The sequence below is a fragment of the Pistacia vera genome, unplaced genomic scaffold (genome assembly GCF_008641045.1).
Source record: "Pistacia vera cultivar Batoury unplaced genomic scaffold, PisVer_v2 Contig104, whole genome shotgun sequence".
Taxonomy (NCBI): domain Eukaryota; kingdom Viridiplantae; phylum Streptophyta; class Magnoliopsida; order Sapindales; family Anacardiaceae; genus Pistacia; species Pistacia vera.
Genome location: NW_022195071.1, coordinates 579,378 through 600,522, shown reverse-complemented (window position 1 = coordinate 600,522; position 21,145 = coordinate 579,378). Strand labels below are relative to the sequence as shown.

At 37.0% G+C, this 21,145-nt stretch overlaps 2 protein-coding genes across 2 annotated transcripts; both read left to right on the top strand.

Annotated features, from left to right (window-relative positions):
* The first annotated feature begins 4,794 nt into the window (after positions 1-4,794).
* Positions 4,795-5,496, top strand: LOC116126363. Its single transcript, XM_031412065.1, has one exon. It carries the CDS (start codon positions 4,919-4,921, stop codon positions 5,123-5,125), a length of 207 nt encoding a protein of 68 aa, XP_031267925.1. The 5' UTR covers positions 4,795-4,918; the 3' UTR covers positions 5,126-5,496.
* Positions 5,497-7,670: 2,174 nt separating this feature from the next.
* Positions 7,671-11,446, top strand: LOC116126228 (H/ACA ribonucleoprotein complex non-core subunit NAF1-like). Its single transcript, XM_031411938.1, has 3 exons — positions 7,671-8,671; positions 9,690-9,767; positions 9,992-11,446. The coding sequence occupies exons 1-3, from the start codon at positions 7,778-7,780 to the stop codon at positions 11,099-11,101; spliced, it is 2,082 nt and encodes a 693-aa protein (XP_031267798.1). The 5' UTR covers positions 7,671-7,777; the 3' UTR covers positions 11,102-11,446.
* Positions 11,447-21,145: the final 9,699 nt, after the last annotated feature.

Sequence of the window (21,145 nt, the reverse complement as noted above, 5' to 3'; positions counted from 1 at the left end):
TGCTGTGTGAACTTCACTCGGCCGTGTCTCCGGTAAGATGAGGCCGTGACAATTGGCGAAGTTAAGTAGGAGAGCTGTGTGAAAGAGAAAATAAATGAGATGAGAAAAAGTGTAAGGAAAGAATTAAGAGAAAGAATTACGGGGACAGTCGAGTAGAGGATTTACTTACTGAGCATTGTTTGTGCTCACCCCGTTATTTTCTTTGTGGTTGCAGGATCTAGGTGAGAACGTGGTCGGATGGGCGTCGGCACGCGAGGAGAAATGGTTACACTGTCCATCATGTTTTTGATAACTTCTGTACATAATCCAAACTTTGTATAATGAATGTATATGTTTCATAAAAGAAAATTTGGGCCCAACTCTTTTACTATCTTATATGTAATTTCATTATGTATGTTTTATTGGTACTTGATTAGGAAGCAGATATTACATTGGTCTACCACCTTCTGGAGCTCATCGGCAGTAATTATCGACAGGATCTCTTGAGGGGGATCCTCCTCAGTCCTAGTCGTTGGGGAGTCCATTCTTCTACGGTCTGAAAAGAAAAGCGACATGCAGGGAATCACTCAGTCTTCGTACACTGTTTCGTACGATGACATGGAGGAAAAAGAAAATACTTCCTCCCTTTAACCCTAGAAAAACCCTAACATGATATCTTTAGCACCACCATCAATGGCTCAATCCCAAAGAGAATATTTCATCTCCGATCAACTTCTGACAGACTGTCATCGCTTGGCAAATATTAAAAACAAGAAAAAATAGTAAAAGTGGCAGAAGGATCATCCTTACCTCTTGAAATGAGAAGATTAGTCCTCCTGCTCTGGATATCAAGCGTGCACCAATCTAATAGACAAAGAACCAAGGCTCAAGAAAATCTCTTGCTCTTTCTGAGAAGATGAATATTGTGACATTGCCTGAAGTGAACTTAGGGTTTTATAGTGAAGGAAATGGTGTTTCGGTTTCTCGAAGTCAAACGACATTTGGGCGAAAAATACATTTGACCATTGATCGTGACCATGTGTCATGAATCAACGGGGAAGAGTGACCATCATGCTTCGAGAAACCAGATCGTCGTCCTCTTCCGTTGAAACACTCAAGCGACGGCACGTTTTCCCTCCTTCACATTAAATGCACTCACATCAGCATTTAATGCGCTGATAGGGAACCTAGTTTCAGCATGACTCGCACTTATTGCACACATGACATGTTTGTCAGAGCAAAAGGTATTTCATTAAATGTATCTGCTGCAAATGTGCAACGGATAACACCTGAAGAGGTCGTTATGTACAACACTCTTCGGCTCATGTCTCATTGCGAAGCGACGTGACTCTTCGACTTGGGTATATATTGGTCACAAAGCAACACGGTCTCTTGCCTTAAAGCAAAAAATACCAAGTACAATCAGGTCGTGAACCTCGGATGAAGATCAAGGTCGTTGTTGTGGCACAGGGTGTGGTCTAAATACAAGTCGCTGACTCTTAAAGTGAAGACCACTCCAGGTCGCCTGCATGAAAATGTTTCTTCAAACTCTTTGCATCCGGGTCGGATCAACCAATATTGTCGAACGTATCAAATCGAGGCATAATATGTAGTTTCCAAGGTTCGATTCTCAAATCTTAAAAACTAGGGGACTTCTGTTATGCCTGAAAAAGTAGGGCTGTCGCAGACCCCTGTCAGCGCAAGTGGTCAGAGCTTAGGTAAGTCCAGGTGCCATTTAGGTGCAGCCACGTCACGTGCTGACGCAAGAGGCGTGCTCCTGCCAGTGCAGTAGGTGCTCGTTAGGCTGGTGAAAGGCTGGAGATGATCCACGTGTCCAAATATCTGCGCGAGTCGAGTAAATCACTCGAGTAGGTGAATAACGGGGCACAAGGAAGGATTTGCATAGCAATCTGACCCATTCATAGATTTAGTAATCATTACGTGATTTCATCCCACTATAAATAGAGAGCTCCTCTCCCGTTTGTGGGATTAGCTAATATCTCTCTGTAATAGCACACTTATTCTCTCTTTGTAATCGCTTGTAAGTCAGCTCGCTGAATGCGACCTAACCTCACTACATTAATATAATATCAGTGGACGTAGGAGTCGCTTATTGAAGCATCCGAACCACTTTAAACATCGTTCCCTATCTTTTATCCATTATCGTACACCCATTCGCGTGTGTCTTCCGAGTTAGCTCAGCATTTCACACGTGTGTTTAATTGGTGTCAAAATCACGCATCAACATTAGGAATGTTATATTAATGGAAAGTCAGATTACCTTGAAGATTACTAAGAATCTTTAAAAAAATGTGCTTGGTTAGTTGGAATAAATTGGTGGGTATGTTATATTAATATGTTTGGTTAGAAGGAATAAATTGGTGGGTATGTTATATTAATGTGTTTGGTTAGTTGGAATAAATTGGTGGGTATGTTATATTAATATGTTTGGTTAGAAGGAATAAATTGATGGGTATGTTATATAAATTACTAAATTGCCCTCTCTTTAAATATTAATACAATATTATTTTTATTATTAATTTTTGGATAATTTTTTTAACCCCCAACATTTCAGATTTAGCTAAAGCACCCCAGCTTATATAAAACTTTAATTTATAACGAAATCAACCCCACCCCCACCCCCACCACCCCAAGCCACTGCCGACCACCGCCATCTGTTAACAAAAGTCGTTGGAAATCGTCGGGAGTCGCCAAGAGTTGTCGGAAGGCTTCGATATGGTCGTTTCTGGAAAACGACCAAAATGGAGTGGAGCTGGCCGAAAATGGCTAGATCTATTCTCGCCATTTCCAGTTAGATCGATGGATCTGTCCGGATCTATTCTAGCCATTTCCAGCTAGATCGATGGATCTGGCAGTTAGTTTGGCCCTTTTAGTCATCGATATGGCCAGAAACGGCCATATAAGAGCCTCCCAATGACTCTTGACGACTTCAGGCAACTTCCGGCGACGACCGACGGTGGTTGGCCAACTGCCAACGGTGGTCGCTAGGTGGCGGTACTGGTCTGCAATTTGCTTTAAATATAATGGCATTATTGTCTAAAAACTTAATTAAACAAGGGTAAAATTGCAATGGTGGATTAATGTAAATTTATTTTTAAACAAGGGCATTATTGTCCAAAAAAATTATTAATAAGGAATAAAGTTGTAACAAAAATGAAATAACCAAGTAATCTTATAATACCTAAGAAAATTGAGGTTATGAGATTACCTCCAATATTACTAATAGTAACTACTATTGGTATTGGAAGATTACCGAAATCTTATATTACTTGACAACCAAACGTGATAATCAAGTAATATAAGATGATATAACCTTGTAATCTTATATAACCTCCAACCAAACGCCCCTATATAGTATTTGATGTTCCTTGGTGATCGGTTTCTTTAAGAACCTAGGCAAATGCGATCGATGCTGTTGCGTACGTGTACACCATCTTTGCTGTGCCGAATTTAACTGCTCTCCCTTGTAAGTTGTAATTTTAAAGATGAATTAAAATAAGTTTAAAATAGGGTTGTCAAATCGTGTATGAAAAACTTAATTTTTTGAATCGTGTATCACGTATTGTATCGTATTGTAAAATACACATTTTTCAAAAAAAAAATAAAAAAAATAAAAATAAAAATTTTCTAAAAATTAATATCATCCCATGATTAATTAACAAATTATGTGGTATTATTGGCTTTAATTATGATATTACATAATTAAAATTAATCACAAAATTAAGAATTTATATCATTTCCTCTTAACCGTTCATATAATTTCCAAGATCAATATCAATATCTATAACTTCACTTGTGTTATTATTATCATGCAAAATGGGCAACACATCTTCATTTTCACTTTCTCCACGCAAAATGGGTAAATTTGGGCAGGTTTTAGTGAATCGGGTTGGGTAACCTGGATTCAACCTAAAATTTTTTTTTGGACCTTTGGCCTAAATTAATAAAGTCGTATCAATTTGTATTGATATTTTTAATGATACAAACAGATACTTATTATATTATAAGATACATATCAACGTATCGAAATGTTTAGGATACACTCTCTGATACGTATTATTGGCGTCTCGTATCGAATCATATCATAGAATATGTATCACGTATCGTAGGATACTAACAAGTATGGTTTAAAATGTTAAACTATTCCTTTTAAGAAATCTGATGAATTTATTGTTCTCATTATGGCCTTTGGAAATAATCAATTCTGGTCGTTGATTGATCAAGTGGTGGAACGAGTACATGGTTTGGTTAAATGAATTTCATAGCTTCAATAAATGAAGTGGGTAATAAGATGAACAAATACAAGTTACACACTAGCTGCCACCAAAATTAGACTTTTCCGCCAAAGTTAGACATCCCTCCTTTTCTTTCATTAAATATTTCAACAACCCAACGATATTACATTTCAACTTCTTTTTTTATTTATAAGGTAACAAGTTTTTTTCATAATTCCAATTATTAATTAAACCTAGCAGTTTACTTAATGTCAAACCAACTTAAATTCAACACGTACGCTACTGTCACCCAACAACTGCCATCCACATTCCCTACTTCACACAAAAATCAGCTCTGTTTTTAATGGACCACATTATCACCACATACAAACTCATTTCCACGTGTACAGCCCACATTCAACCTCATTTACCATCACTCTCTAGTCTCTTCTATACTTGCACATCCAACTGCTACCCATATGGTGACTATATGTCATCAATCCAACGGTCAAACTCAAAATACTTAACCAAAGCTGCTCGATCTTTACCTCACTCAGCCATACATAAAGGACGCTGCTCCTTCTCTTCAACTAACCAACACTCTCCTTCTTAACTGAAAAACTACAACTACAAAATAGCTTAAACAACCGAAATTTCGGAGAAGAGAAGAAAACCGAAACATTCAAATTACAAGCCGAGCCAATATGGTGTGCTTTTGTTTTCTGGTGGATCAGACACGTAAAGTGCGTAGAAGCAAGCCGGCAGCTGGGATTTGCTCGAGGTGTGGCGGTGGAGCGAGCGTAGCTGACATGAAAACAGCCACCAGGTTCTGCCACGTTCCATTTTATTGGAAATCTTGGAGAGCGATTATCTGTACTTTCTGCGGCGCCATTCTTCGATCTTATCGATAGTTTTGGACGGTGCATATGTGAGCTTGAAAGACCAGAGATCATATATGTTGAAGGGCTTCAAAATTAAAATCTTAAACCCCCGAGTCGCAGCCGAGACTTTCCATCTTTACGGGGGTTTCTGAATCCGGCCGCTAGAGTTATTATGACATATAAATGCTGATTATAACTCGAATTTATTATGAAAAGTTCGAACTTCTTCTAGTTATAATACTAATTTTCCTCAGAGGATTAAGATTTCTTGGTTTTACATGTATGTAAAGTTTTGTTTGCATGTTGCTTCTTGTTTTTGAAAGGTAAAGATTACAACTATGAACATGGAGAATTGGAATCCCATTGTATTATTTCTCTCCCTCTCTCTGTTTCTCTTTTATTAATTTGTACAACTATATTTATGTTGTTTGTGGGCGGTTTATTCGATCTAATTCAGGAGAGATTAAACACCCGCCGATTAAGTTAACTGACATTTCAATTTTCAAATATCATTTTATATAAACGATCAAAACAATCGATCAATCGAGATTAGTTTTGCCCATTCCACGAAGCAAAATTAAGAGATAAAAACGTAGAGAAGCATGTCTTGTGCATGTAATGGATATCAGAACTTTCAGAAATGGAATGAATGACAATGCGGTCTAGCTGCATTTGGAAGGATTAGTGACTATTATGGGTGGACATTCAGGGGCGGATTTAATGAATGACGAGTGGGGACCACGGCCCCCACTCAATTTTTTTAAAATTTCAGATTTTCTATTTCTGTTTCTATTTATTTAAATTTTATCCTTATAAACCTTAGAGATTTTGAGAACGGAATAGCTGGCTCCCACGGTAAGTTTGGATTTTATTTTTGTAAAACTCCCGTTTTTAATTCTAATATATTTATTACATATTCTTTGTAATTTTTATTTTTATGTAAGGGGATCTATTAGTTTTTAAAAATTTTATTGGGAGTGAAAATGAAAAGAATAAGAGCTGTTGGGTTTGCACGTAATGGTTTAAATCCTGAACAAATGAGTGAAGCATATAATCTATTTAGGGGTGAAAATCATGTCGAGCCACTCAAACTATACTTGATGTTGGCTTGAACTTGACTTCGCATTAGTCAAGTCGAGTTCGAGTAGTTAATCGAGTAAAACTCGACTCAATATATTCGCCAGTATTTTCAAACTCGATGGTTAAGTTGACAGTTTTTAAAGTAATAGGGGTCATATGTAATTTAAAAGTTATAAAATTTACAAATCCACCCCTGTTAGATGAGCTTGAAATCGAGTTCGAACTTGAACTCGATTAAAACTCGAAAAAAGCTCGATATTATACGAACTTGAATTCGAACTCGATTTGTAATTTCAAGTACCAAGTTCGAGTTTGAACTTGATTTCTTAGGTTTGATCAAGCTTGAACTCGAACTCGAACTTGAACTCGGCACTATAGAGATCGAGTTGAGTTTGATTTACCAAATACTCGACTTGATTTGATTTCACCCCTAAATCTATTATATGTAATCTATTCCTTTGATTTTGCATTTAGCTTCCATATGATGAAAAGTATATTGGCAATTACTAATGAGTTGTCACAAGCATTGCAGAGAAAATATCAAGACATTGTAAATGCTATGACCCTAGTCAAAGTCTCCAAAACAACGGTTACAATTGTTGAGAGATGAAGGATGGAAATCCTTGTTGAGTGAAATTTCTTCATTTTGCTAAAAACATGATATTGCCATTTTGAATATGGATGATATGTTTGCAATTCGAAGGCAGCCACGACGAAGAGTTGAGCACATGAAAAATTTGCATCATTATCGAGTTGAATTGTTTTATACAGTGATAGATATGCAACTTTAAGAACTTAACACTCGTTTCACTAAAGTTAGTATTGAGCTGCTTCTTTGTATGACATGTTTAGATCCAAGTATTTCATTCTCTGCTTTTGACAAGTATAAGTTGATCCGTTTTGCCCAGTTTTATCCAACTGATTTTTCTGCACTTGAGTTGATGGTACTTGAGAACCATACTAGGACTTATGTTATTGACAGGCGTTTTTGTGATGAATTTTGTTGAGTTAGAAGGAATTGGTGATTTGGCTAAGATTTTAGTTGAGTTTAAAAAAGACATTTTGTATCTGTTGGTGTATAAGATTGTGAANAAAAAAAAAAAAAAAAAAATACATTAAAAAATAAGGGATAGTGACCAATTTGATGGAGCTAAAAATCGCCCCCACTCAATTAATCAGGATGATTATTAACTTCAAATACTAAGAAAATGTTGTGTTTACTTTTGTCATATGTAACCTGTTAGCAGGCTTTCTGTTGAAACATCAGTTTAAAACCATTTAGGCCCGGCCCGGCCCATCAGCTGAACTTCGTCGCAAATAATGCTCTAAAATGGCGTCGTTTCCTTCTTTAGTTAACCAAAGTGATGTACTTGTTTCTACATTAATTCCAGTATTCCACCGAAAACCCTAGACGGTACTCAATTCTCCAACACTAGGGTTTAAGAGCCATAGCATCCCCAAACAGAACCCTATTTAACCTATAATTGTTTAAAACCCGCAAAGCTGCCTCCTTTTTTTTCGCAACTATGAAACTTCAATCCACTCTTTACTACGAACCGTATTTAAACGTTAATCAAAACCCTACTCTTTTTGTTTTAAGCGATGGAAGGGTTTATCACTAAGCCTAACATTGAAGAAAAAAATATCAGTCCAGCTTCAAAGCTCAAAAATTTCAAGGACCCACTTGACAGTTTTGACCCCAAAATCAGCGACTTGTCTTTTGCCGACTCATTTCTCGATTTTGATTCCATAAAGGAGTTTTTTGAAGATAACCAACAAAATCCAGGTAGGATTGCCTTAGAGAATATGGAATTTGAGGATCTTGAGAAGAGTGTAAAGATGGGTGAAGAAGAAAAAACCAATTTTGAGGACCGGATTGTCCACGGGTCTGACCCAATTTTGGATGGGTCTGATTGTGTGCCGAAGGTTGAGGCATTGGAAGATGAGAAGGAGAAGGATTTGAGTTGTTGTATAGAGGAAGTGATGAATAAAGTTAGTTTGGTTGGTGAGAAAAGTGTAACTGTGCGTGATGTAGATATAAGTGGGAAAGTTGGATTGGCCGTTGGGTCGGATTCAGATGCTGTTGATGGGAGTGGTGCGAAGACTGAAATAGCAAGTGATGAGAATGGTAGTGAAAGTGATTCAGAGTCTGAGGATGAAAGCTCAACTTCATCATCATCGTCTTCTAGTAGTAGTAGTAGTAGTAGTAGTGATGATGAAGAGGAAGAGGAAGAGGAAGAAGATGAAGATGAAGAGGAGAAAGAGGAAATGAAGATTCCGATAAAAAGAGATATGGTTGTGGCGGGTGATCTTGAAGAAGGCGAGATAGAAGTTGTTAATGGAGAGGAGATGGTTGCTAGAAATGATGATGATAGTGATGAGGAGGAAAATGAAAAGGATGTGATTGGTGGGGGTGACATTGAATTTGATGATGTTGATGTAGATGAAATTGGAGGTACTATGGGAGGACCTATTAAGTCGAAGAATGAGCTGCAGGTAGGTAATTCTGTCTTTGATGGTATTCTGTGTCAAAATTACCTTTTCTCTTCTGTTGCCCATTGTTTGAGATGTGAGGACTGTTAAGTTGGTAATGTTTGCATCTTAGAACCTACTAGCAATCTTGTGCATATTTTACAGATTCTAGGGTGGATGGTTTTGAAACTAGATATCAGTTTTTCAAGGATTACTTAATATCAAGTGGATATCCTTTTCTATCTCTAACATCTGAAACCTGAACTATGGCCTTGGAGAAGAATGTTATTGTTCTGAACTGGATTTTTGGCATGCTAAACTGATAAACCCAAAGTAAAATAAATTTCTGGATTACTTACCTTAGCAGACTCTCATTAGTTGTGGAAAATTTATCAATGAAGAATTAAAATTGATAATGTGTGAGAAATTTGAAGTGGAAAGGTTATGAGTTGTAATCTTTGACATTGAACATTGCTAGGCGTCAAGTCTGATTTTAATACTTCTGAAGGCTATATTTAAGTGTTAGAAAATTCTTCTCCATTACAATCTCTGAAGGTTGATGCCATTTTCTATTTTTTGTGTCATTGAGCTTTATGACAAAAAATTAAAGCATTGATGAGATAGTCCAAGAAACTAGGGTGATTTGCTATTCTGAATATTTTGTGTTGTAATGTGCAACTGTTAAGATCATATTATGTCAAAACTATTAGCAAGCTGCTACATATATAACTTGTCAATCAAAATTCAAATCATCTCTACCCTGTCTGTCTACTCCAAAGAAATTTTTTTTGTATGCACAATCTGACTGGAAGCATGGGTCCATTGAAATAGGTTCAGCATCGATTGATATGTGGAAACTAATTAACATGTCATGTGTCGGATTTCCTCATTCTGAAGCTATGATTTTCTCTTATCTTCTCTGGGACCTCTAGGTATAACCCTCATATACATGTTTGCTTTATTCATTTTATCCACGTGGTTAATCTTTTGAGGCTCTCATTAGTTTATGAGGCTGGTGAATAATGTTTACGAAATATTGTAGGTTCTCCCTCCAGTTCCTCAAGTGAATGTTACCTTGCAACCACATCATCAGATGCAGCCTGTTGGAGTTGTTCTGTCGGTAAGCTCATAAAGACACAAGACAGAGCCTTAATTATCTTTGGAGTTAGTTAGCTGATTCATAGGCCTGTTCCATTATATATATATATGTATGTATGTATATAACTATATGTATGTATATCTAACATATGTATATATATGTATAATTAATATATATATTGTTAGACTTTGATTTAATTTTTTAGCAATATAAATAGTTTTATGATTTTTCATGCAATATTACAGGTTATAGGTGTCCAAGTCATTGTAGAAGGGGTGGAGAAGCATAACCCTCTAAATGAGGGTTCTATCCTCTGGATAACTGAAAGCAGATCCCCTTTGGGGCTGATTGATGAAATCTTTGGACCTGTAAAAAACCCTTACTATGTGATACGATACAATTCAGAAAGTGTAATTCCTGCTGGTGTCTGTGTAGGTTCTCTAATCTCTTTCGTTCAAGAGTTTGCCAATCATGTGCTTAATGACAAGAATCTATATCAGAAAGGGTATGATGCATCTGGTGACAATGATGAAGAGTTATCAGATGAAGCGGAGTTTTCAGATGATGAGAAAGAAGCCGAGTACAAGAGAAAGCTAAAGATGGAAAAGAGGGGCATGAATGACCAGAAACCTGGTAACGGGAAAAACAATCGAAAGAAGGGTAAAAATACATGGAAAAATGATAGGCATTCAGTACCACAGGCTGGAGTTGGCCAGCCAATACCTAATCAAAACCAGCATCAGATTTCTGTTCCAGCATCCCTGGGTCATGGTATTCCTTCTTCCACGATTTTACAAGGCTTTGGAATCAGTTCAGTTCCACAATTTCCGACTGCTGGTTTCACATCTTCAAATGGAGTTTGGACCAATGAGATGCAATCTCAGCAATCGCAGAATGCTTTTTTCCCTAGTGGATTTCCAACCAATAGCATGCCATGGCCTTCCCAGAATTATCAGCAGCATCCATTTCAACCTATGATGAACTATACTGCCCTTCTGCAGCAGTATAATCCTAGTCAGCCATTACCTGGTGGGCAGCCTAATGTGTTTGCAGGGCCGGGCTACGGACCTTGGCCTGGGTTTATGGGGCAAAATGTTATAAACCAAATGGCTGGGATGGGTTTACCGGGCCAGCCAGCTCCCCCATCTGCAAGTGCCGGAGGAGTGGTGATTCCTCCCAATGGACCACATGGAGAACAGAACAATTTCCAAGCAGGTGGTTGTCCTACAGTCGGCATTGAAGCTCCCAAACAGTTTAATACGGGTGCAGGTGCATCTTTGAATAGTGGAAGGAAACCGTATCATAGAGGTGGTGGACGTTTTGCTGGTGGGAGAGGTCGCCGGCAAGCCAGATGAAATCATGTATTGTGTTCGTTTTTGAACTCTAGCAAAATGAATTAGCTTATGCTAGGTTGTGTCCCTTAGACTTAGATTGAGAGTTGTAGGAGCCATATGGGGGCTTCGATTTACTTTAGTGATTGTGGTGGGCACTCATCCCGCATTTGCTTTCTCCAACATTAATGCAGAAGAGGTTTCTTTCTTTTTTTTTTTTTTTTTTCACTTTGTTTTTGTGTGTCTTTTTCTCGTAGATTTCAGAAACAGTTGTGCTGTGGATAGAGAATTTATTTATAGTTGTAGATGGTCTTACCTCAGTACAAGTATTTTGACTGCAACATATAATAGACAAAGTTGATAATTGTAGTTGGCTATCTTTCCGGCGCCAGTAATATATTCAATTACTAATGATTTTTATCATTACAAATATAGGAATCGAAATTTTTATTTTAAGTGGTTGAGATAAACTGTGTAATTGACTGAATTGGTTGTGATGTTGAAATGTTGTACCAAATAAATTTAAGAAAAATAAAATGCTTCTGTTTGAGCCGAGTCACTGATTATCTCGGTTTACACAAAAAATTTCCTTCAATGTGCTTTTTGAATTTATTTTCATTTAATTATTGCTCTGATTTCTATAATTATGCATTGGAGTAAACGACATTTTCCCACTCAAGGTTTGGTGAACCTGCAGTTTCCACACTTGAATTAACCACGTTACTTTTCTCTCAAAATAACTCCTACATCTCAAATTTCTCTCAAATAACTTTTAGAGGATTCCAACCAATCTAAGAATCTGGCCTGATTCTGACACCGTTGGACCTCCTCGACCCCCATCAGCATCCTCTTATCCTCCTCACCAAAACCCCTAACTTTTCCATCCAATTACACCTCAGCGAGGTGCCGGAATTTGGTTGGAAAGGGACGAAAAACGCGAAAACCTAAGGGAGAGGCGGCGATGATCAACAGGCAATTGCAGTCGACAATGTTAAGGGTTTTGGTGGGGGGAAGCCAGTGATGCTATTGGTGGTCTTGGAGGTGGTTTTCGATGTCGGGACTTGCCAGAATTTGGATAAAACATCGATTGACACTAAAAGCGATGACCGATGATTAAGAGGTTCAATCAGGCGGAGAGGTTAGAGGTTTTGATGTGAGAATTGAGGGGATTGTAATGGTAGTGTTAAGAGGGATCGATTGTGCCGAAAACAGGTCAGAATGACCTAAAATCGCCGATAGGATGAATTTGAGAAGTGAAAGATTATTTTGAAATTTTTATTTTTAAAATAACTATTTTACCTTTTTAACTGTTCAATTAAACAATTATTTATTAATGTAAAGATAAGAATCTGTAATTTATGAAACCAGGGGTGAGAACATAGATTCGCCAAACCTTGGGTGGAAAAATGTCGTTTACTCTTATGCGATCTCATTCCCCTCCAATCAACACGAACACTCCATATTCATTGCAAATTTACAAGTCATATTTTCTACAGCCAAGCAGAAACGAAACGAAGACGCGGTGGGTTTGTTTTATATGTATTTCCTTGCATTGTTTTGACACCATCTTCTAAGGAATAATTAAAAGATGGTATCCGTAAATTTACGTTTTCATCAACAATCTTGCTTGCAGGTCAATTTAGCTTTCCCTTTAACCTCTAAACACAGTTTATCAACCAAGGCTAAGACATAACACAAACAAATAAAAAAGGAACAATAGGAACACATGCAAAACATAAATGAAGATAATAAATTACTTGATGAAAGTTCTTGAACCAGTCAGTGAGAACAATGAATACTGAACCCAGAGACTGGAAAATTAAAGTCAAACATAAGGAAGGGAACAACCGAAGGCTTCTTTTAAATGTGGGGATGGGGCTTTCATGAAACAATAATTGGTCATAAATAACCCACCCAAAAAAGGAGGAATACCAGCCCTAAAAGGGGATTTGCTCAAGTTTTAGCATTCCTTGTAAAGTCGATGCAAGTCTGGCAGCTGCAGTCAGAGAAACGACATATGTCACAACCAAAGCAAACACAGGAAGTGCAACCCTTGCACGTTGGCGAACGAGTACATCCCCTGTACACTCTGCGACTTGCTCGTTCTTCTTCATCTTCACAAGTTATCCTGTAGAAACCAATCATCCAAAATTTTCATTTCTTAAAGTTTCAAACAAAAGCACCAAGTCAAAAACCACTCTATATTAGTATCAGGTAACCACGATTGTATCTGCACATATACAGACTCTGCATGCAAAATCACACATTCCCACTTACATTCCAATATGCGCTAACAAAATCAAACTTTGTAGATCAATCAAGAGATCAAGTCATGATGATTTAAAACTAACAAGAAATTTTCATTGTTCAGAGATGCCTCATTAAAACATCATTTCAAGGCAAAAAATAAAAATCAAATAAATTAACTTTTACAGGTAACTCCTTAAAGTAATGGGTGCACTTGCTTCTTAGGACTATAGCAAATAATTTCGGCAGCCAGAATAAATCATTTTAAAATCCTAGCTTAAAGTATGCAAATTTTACGATTTCACAAAACCTACAATGATCAAACTTTAAGCATGGAATTCCTGGTCAACTAGTTACCACGAGAAAAATATATTTGGAACCATTACTATGCGGTTTCGGTTCAGGTTCCTATAGTTAAGAACCGGAACCAGAACCAGGAACTAGGAACCGAGACTAATATAAAATAAAATTAAAGATTATGGGGGTTAATAAAAACTTTTGTAGAAAAAGTAATGTGAATACATTTATATTTATATTTCATAACATTTAAAGTAAGTTGATTTGACCTTTGAGAATCTACTTTTACAAAGAAATGAAGTTTGTAATTTTGAATTTATAATTCGTAATTTTATTTTTGTTAACAAGTGCCAGGTGGGGGGGTATTTGTAAGTTTTTAAGATTTTTTGCCATTTTAAAAACTTTTTGAGGGTCATGAATTTTACAGGGTACTCAGAATCGAAACCGGAACCATTGTTACAGGTTCTAGTTCTGGGTACCTAAGAACCGGTTCCAAATTTTAAAGAATCGTCGGTTTCGATTCTTTAAAAAAATGCAGGGTACCCGGAACCGATCACCCCTATCGACAAGTGTCGTTTGAAGATTCCGTTGCTTAGTAAGGATTTAAATATGATTCCAATTTTTTTGAATTAGATTTATAATCTAAGCACTGTTTTAAAAGCCGGACCGGCCAGTCCAACCGGTTGGACTGTGAACCGGTCACGTGTCCGGTTCGAGTCAGTATAAAACCCGCTATTGTGTAATAAACCGCTTTAACCTGTCATTGGACCGTGTAAACAGTGCTGGACCGCCGGTCCAACCGGACCGTAAGAAAAACCGGCCCAATCTAAAAAATGAAAAAACCCTAAATTTCTCACTTTCTCCCTTTGCGCTGCGCATTTCTTCTTCCTTAGTTCCTCTACGCGCAAAATCTCTGAATTTTTTTGAATGAAATCGCGAAAATCTGAAAAATATCACAAATCAAAACTCAATCTTGCTGAAATCGCAACCATCCCTTGTTGAAATCACAACCATTCGTTGCTGAAATCGATCCCAACTCCTGTCTCTGAAATCGCGTCAACGCGTTCCTCCCTCGCCGGAAATCGCGATGATGCATTCCTCCCACTGTTTTAAAAATCGGACTGGACCGGCCGGTCCAACTGTTTGGACCGTGAACCGGTCACGTGTCCGGTTCGGTTCACTCTCAAAACCATTATAAGCATTAAACCGGTTAAAAACCGGATAATATCACTAAACCGCCGGTCCAATCGGACCGGCAGAAAAACCGGTCCATATTAACAACCTAAATCCTAAACGCGATGCAGTCATTCTCACGCCCCTTTCTCATCTTCTTCAATCTTCAATCTTCAGTTCTTCTCTTTCTCCGTTTTTCTCACGAAAATTTCTAAGCAAACTCTCTGTTCTTTGCGAAAATTGTCACGGTTTCGGCTTTGTCTTCTGTTCTCTCTGAAATCCCACCCAAATCGCATTTGAACTCTCTGAAATCGACGACGTCTTCCTCCCTTGCCGGAAATCGACGACAACAGCTCTGTTCCTCGTTGGAAATCGACGGCGATAGCTTCATTCGTTGACGATAGCTCCATTCCTCGATCCAAGTACACCATTCCTCGCTCCCTTACATTTAAGTTAACACCCTTTAACTTTTTCAATCTAAAGGCAAACCATAGCTAGAAGGTGTACAGCTATCGGGTTTTTTAGTCTGAAATTGTTAGGGTTCTTTTGTGTTGAATGAGCAATTGATTTGGGGCTTTTTGCTGGGGTCTTTCTCNTTTTCATAGCAGCCAACTTGTATCTTACCTTGTAAAACATTAGCTCAAAGCAAGACATAAGGATGTGAGTAGTTTAATTTCAGCTTTGTGAACTACAAGTATTTTTGTCATTTTGATGTCTTTTAAGTAAAGTTTTCCTGACTGATAAAAAAAAATTCAGTGAAATTATGTTGTGGTGGAGAAGTGGAGAAGTTAGCCGGATAAAGTTTTATTAAAGACATTGGCAGTTGATACTTAAATGCTCATTCTAATGACTAGAACCTGGCTAGCCGGCGAGTATTTATTGACCGGTATTGGTATACATCAAATTAGAATAAAACCATGGTTTTAAAACCGGACCGGACCGGTTGGTCCAATCGGTTGGATTGGGACCTGGTCACATGTCCGGTTCGAGTCAATATAAAACCCAGTATTACTCAATATCCCGCTATGAACCGCCAATGAATTGCACGAACAGTGTGAACCGTCGGTCCAACCGAACTGCTTGATAAACCGTCCCTAATTTCTCACTTTCTCTAATTTCTCAGTTTCTCCTTTCTCTATGCAAAATCCTTTGAAAATTTTTTAAAACCATGCTGAAAATCTGAAATCCCACACAAATTGCCACTCAATCTCAATGAACTCCACTCTCTGAAGTCTGAAATCGCAACCATTCCTTGCTAAAATGGATCGCAACTCAACTCTCTGAAATCGACGACGACGTCTTCCTCCCTCGCTGGAAATTGACAACAACAGCTCCATTCCTTGCTGGAAATCGACGACAGCTCCATTCCTGGATGACGATGACAGCTCCATTCCTCCTCTCGTCAACGATCCAGGTAAAAAACATACCATTCACGGGTTCAATAATAATTTCGTTTTTCATATGCAGGTTTCAACTTGTTTTATTAATGCATTTATCATAATATATTGAAGTAGACTTGTGCGTTGAATCTTTTCAGTCTTTGTTGGTTCATCCTCACAAACAAGAAGAGCAAACTCTCTGGGTCTTTGAACAGCTAGCTTTGTGAGATATACTGATCAAGGTGTACTTGATCATTTTTCGTTGTTAAATTCAACATTGCAGTTTCATTCTTATTTATTTTTCTTGCCTCTTTTACTGTTTTCAACATTGTTGTTTCATTCTAAAACTTCCAGCGTTAGTATCAACTTTTAAAAATATTTTTTGATATTGTTTTTCATATTTCTAGCAATGATTTGATGAATTGTTAAGTTTTTCAGAACATACTGTCTAGTTTGTCATCTGTGTTTTTATTTTTACTTATCCTCTTAACCATCGTTTGTCAGTTGGCTCTACTTTGTTAAAAAAAACAAAAAATGAATATCTAAAAAGAAATATGCAATGGTTGTAGAAATAGTAGGAGGCGGTGTTGTATCTGGCATTGCATCAAAAGTTACAGAGTTCGTGTATGATTTCATTAGACGGCATATATCTTATGTGTTCAAGTACCAGAGCCACATCTGCGACTCCATTTTCCACAAGATGTCTTGAAACTTGGTTGTACGAAGCGCCTTCTGATTGCACATTCATCTTGTTACTTTACTGTTTGGATGTGTTTTATGCATTTTTATTTCTCAATATATTTGGATTAGTCAGTGACAATTCAGTTCTTACATTCCTTAAATCACAAAACAAATTGTATAAAAAGTAAAAACTGAACTTCAGCTATAAACAAACTCAGCCACACTTTTCAGAACTGTCTTCGGTAAATTGTTCTGTTTTCTCTGTTTTTCTCATTGTATCATAGCTTTTGAAATCAGCCATGTCATTGTCATCATCCAGCAAATGTTCAAGTTCATCTCTCACCTACAAGTTACCAAGTGTAATAATATTAGATATATATTAATAGGCTTAAGAAAGGCATACTAAATTGTAGTTATTTCTTTTGTGACAGGTAGATAAAGATTAAAAATAGACAATGTCAACATCTGGCTCGGGTCTTCTTCACAATCTAGTAGAGGTAGGACTGATATAGCATTGACACATGTTATTGAGGGTGTAGATCCAAATGGAAGGAAGACATTAAAATGTCTTCACTGTGGGAAAGTAACTAGAGGAGGAAGTATTTTTAGAATGAAACAACATCTAGCTGGAACAAAGGGGGATGTTGGTGTTTGTTTAAAAGTTCCTTTTGATGTTCAATACTTGATGAGAGAATCACTAAAAGACATTGGTATAAAGAATAAAGAGAAGGCTGATTCTAGTAAGTATAATACCCCCTACGGTGCTCCAGTACATGGATTTGAGGGAGATATGTTAAATGAAGATAGTGAAGAGTTTCGTCCATCAGAAATTCACATAAATGAAGGTAGGTTTGGCAGTAAAAAACACTTGCACCAAATGTTTTGTTATTAATTATTATGTATTTTGTCATTTAATATATAATGGATGAACACAACATCATGTTTGGATTTGGACTTTGGATTGTTGTTAAATACTTAAATTATGTTGGGATTGTTATTGAATTTGAATTTTGAATCATGTTGGACAGTAATTAAGTTGTTATTGTCTTATTAAAAAATATAAATCTTAAAATAAAAAAAATAAAAATAAAAACAGGTTTTTTTTTATGTGCTGACATCATCATGCTGATGTGATGACATCATCGATCCAACCGGTTGGATTGGTTGACCTGTGAGCCGGGCAGCAGAGCGAGTTACCCTCCGGTCCGAGTTTTAAAATAGTGAATAAAACTGTTTCATATATAATAAAATCTTTTTTAATTTGTCTTTATAGATTTTTTGTTTCGTCCTTATCTTTTGTTCTGAAGTTGTAATTCAGAAAATAAATTGTATGTTTAAAAGGCAAGTATCAAATATCATTATTTTAAAATGCGGTTCGGCCCGGGTGATTGAATTGGTTCAACTGGGACTCGAGGCCTTCATCGGCCCGATTACCAATTTTGACTATTCATGGCAAACCCTGGAGATTAGGAAAACGATCGATGAACAATTAGTGGTTGGGATGTTAGGGGTTCTAAAAAGGAAGGCCCAGTGAGTCGAAAGGTGGCGATAGAGGTGATTTCTGGCGAGTGAAACGATCAAAAATCGCAAAAATCAATTGGTGGTAACAGCGGGCTATTGTCGACGTTTGGCCAGGCGAACAAGGGTGGGGTGAGATGAGTTTTGGTTAGCGGGCTTAGGGGAGAGTTTTTGTGGTGATGAGGTGTGTTGTTGACACCAAAAACAAACCCTATTTGGCTTGGGTTGTCGACACTAACGATGGAATTTACTAATTTGGGATGTTTTGTAGTATTTCAAACCTGTAGGAACTTAAGCATAATTTTTCAGGGTATTTTTGCTGGATATCAAACTTTTGGACATGCTGACATCACCGGTTTGACTTGCTGGTCAAATCGGTTCAATCGGTCAACCCGGCCACTTTGCTGGGTTTCACCCCAGACCGGGTTTTAAAACCTTAGGTGATGCCTATTAATGAGTTCTTGTCTCTCTTTATGCCTTGAATTTCAAATCCTGTTTCGTTTAATATTCTTGTGCATTCTTTGTATTCTATATTCTTGTGCATTCAGGTTTGGAACTTACATACTAACCTAGTAATTGTCAATAAAAATTCCTCTCAATTATGTCCATCTCTCTTGTGTCATTTTCATGTTTCAACATTATTGTTGTCCCTCTGTCTTGTTTATTTGTGCTTATCCAATTTGCCAACCCTTCTTAATTGAAGACTACCACCACTTCGATCTCTATTCTCTTCTTTATCTTATTTTATTTAATTTCTTTGGTTTTGAATGATCTTGAGCTTGTACCACATTAATTACACAATTGAATGATCTTTTTTTTTTTTTTTAAGAATTAATTTTCTCTCTAAATTCCAGTGAAAAATTAGAGAAAATGAAGCACAATGTTACGAATCTCTTTTCTCCTATTTCATTTCGCTTATTTTTACACTCAAAACACATCGACACTATCTATTGATTGAGTTAGACAGCAGGACAGGATAAGAAAATTTTAGAAAATTAAGAAAACATAAGATGATAACACTTTTCAAGTTACAAATGAGATGGCTTGTATTATTATTTTGTCATTTTTTTTCTTCCAAAAAAGGAATAATATTGCCATGGAGGGCTAAGTGTACATGAATAATCCATGCAGAATCCGGCAGTTTAATTGTCCCATTTTTGGGTTGTCTTGTAGTCTTCGCCCTTCCCTCCATGCAACAACACAAGCGTTTCAACATTAAACTTCATCAACATACTTTCACTTGTACGTTTGTCTCTTTTATACTACAACCACCTGCATACAGCATATATACGTTAATGTCATTTGATTGATTCTCTTTATAATACTTCAACTTGTGTGAACTTTCTCATGCAAATCAAATGGGAAACGCAATAGGCTATGTAACTCCTGATGAAGAAGATAATGGGGTTCCTAAGAAAGCCTCCAAGAAGTATGCATTTTGTCCTTAGCATTCTTAACTTCTTTCAATACAAAACCTTCTTTGCCATCTTCTGTTCCTTCTTAGATAAAGAAGAACAACAACAACAACAAGAGAAGAGGGAAGCCTGAAGTTGTCGATCAAGATTGTTCGATAGCTAAACAAGCTCTAGCCACAGCTCTTTTGTTTGGCAGTCACCAGATAAATGGTCGTCCTATCTCCATAACCAAATCACATTCCAATATATATGCACATTTGGGTTCAAAGAAGCAACGTTTTAAAAGGAGTTCCAGTTCTAGTCAACTGTCCATAAAAGATCTTTTTCTAACACCTCAACAGCTTGTTAGCCAGGTTTGATTTCACTAGGACATTAATTTTTCTTGTTGTAAGACAATTAATATACCAGAAAACTTGAATCACAATTGGCATGCCTTTGTATTTTCCAAAAAAGGTAAGGGGAATGATAAGTAGAAGAAAGAGTCCCTTTCTACAGTTCCAGTGATATATATATATATTTGCCTCTTTAAGACTTACCAATTACTTATTTTCCTTAGGAACTGAAGATGGAGTCATTGGAAACCCACCATTTCGTCCTTGTTCATGGAGGTGGTTTTGGTGTCTGGTGTTGGTACAAGACAATGACACTTTTAGAAGAAACTGGATTTAAAGTGGATGTGATTGACTTAGCAGGTTCTAGAGCAAACTCATGTGATATAAACACCATTACAAATCTAGAACAAAACGTCAAACCTCTTATTGAGTTCTGCAACAAGCTGGGAAATGAAGAAAAGGTTTGATCCCATCTTTCTATGTTGTAAAGACAAAAACTTAAACTTATGTTCAATAGAAACAGACATAATCTATAATATTAATCAATGTTCTAAAAACCGGATCGGGAGTCGACCTGGTAAAATGGCCGGTTCCCGATTCGAACGGTTGGACCGGTGACGTCAGCATGCTGATGTCAGCAAAAACGAAAAAAAAAAAAAAATCCAGATTCTGCATCTAACTAAAGTTTAGAAACCATCAAACCAACCCTATAATGATAATAAAACCATCAAAGTTTGGTAGTTAAAGTTTACAAATTCAATCCTCAAGTCTAAACTCTAAAGTCTAAAGTAAACTCTAAAGTTTCAAACAACATTAAAGGCATTACAAAGTAATATCAATTATTAAATATGAATCTACCAACGGCCAACTATCAAAATTACAAAATATCAAAATACCAATCCACCAACCAACATATAAAATTACACAATATCAATCAATTCCACCAACCCAACCACAAACAAATTCAGTAGCAGTTCACGATAAGTGAAGGGAAAAAGGAGAAACCAAATAGATTCTTCAACGGTT

Coding starts and splice junctions, on each gene's coding strand:
- LOC116126363 (XM_031412065.1), top strand. CDS start 4,919: ATGGTGTGCTTTTGTTTTCTGGTGGATCAGACACGTAAAGTGCGTAGA.
- LOC116126228 (XM_031411938.1), top strand. CDS start 7,778: ATGGAAGGGTTTATCACTAAGCCTAACATTGAAGAAAAAAATATCAGT. Junction 8,672..9,689: donor AGTCGAAGAATGAGCTGCAG/GTAGGTAATTCT, acceptor GAAATATTGTAG/GTTCTCCCTCCAGTTCCTCA. Junction 9,768..9,991: donor CTGTTGGAGTTGTTCTGTCG/GTAAGCTCATAA, acceptor GCAATATTACAG/GTTATAGGTGTCCAAGTCAT.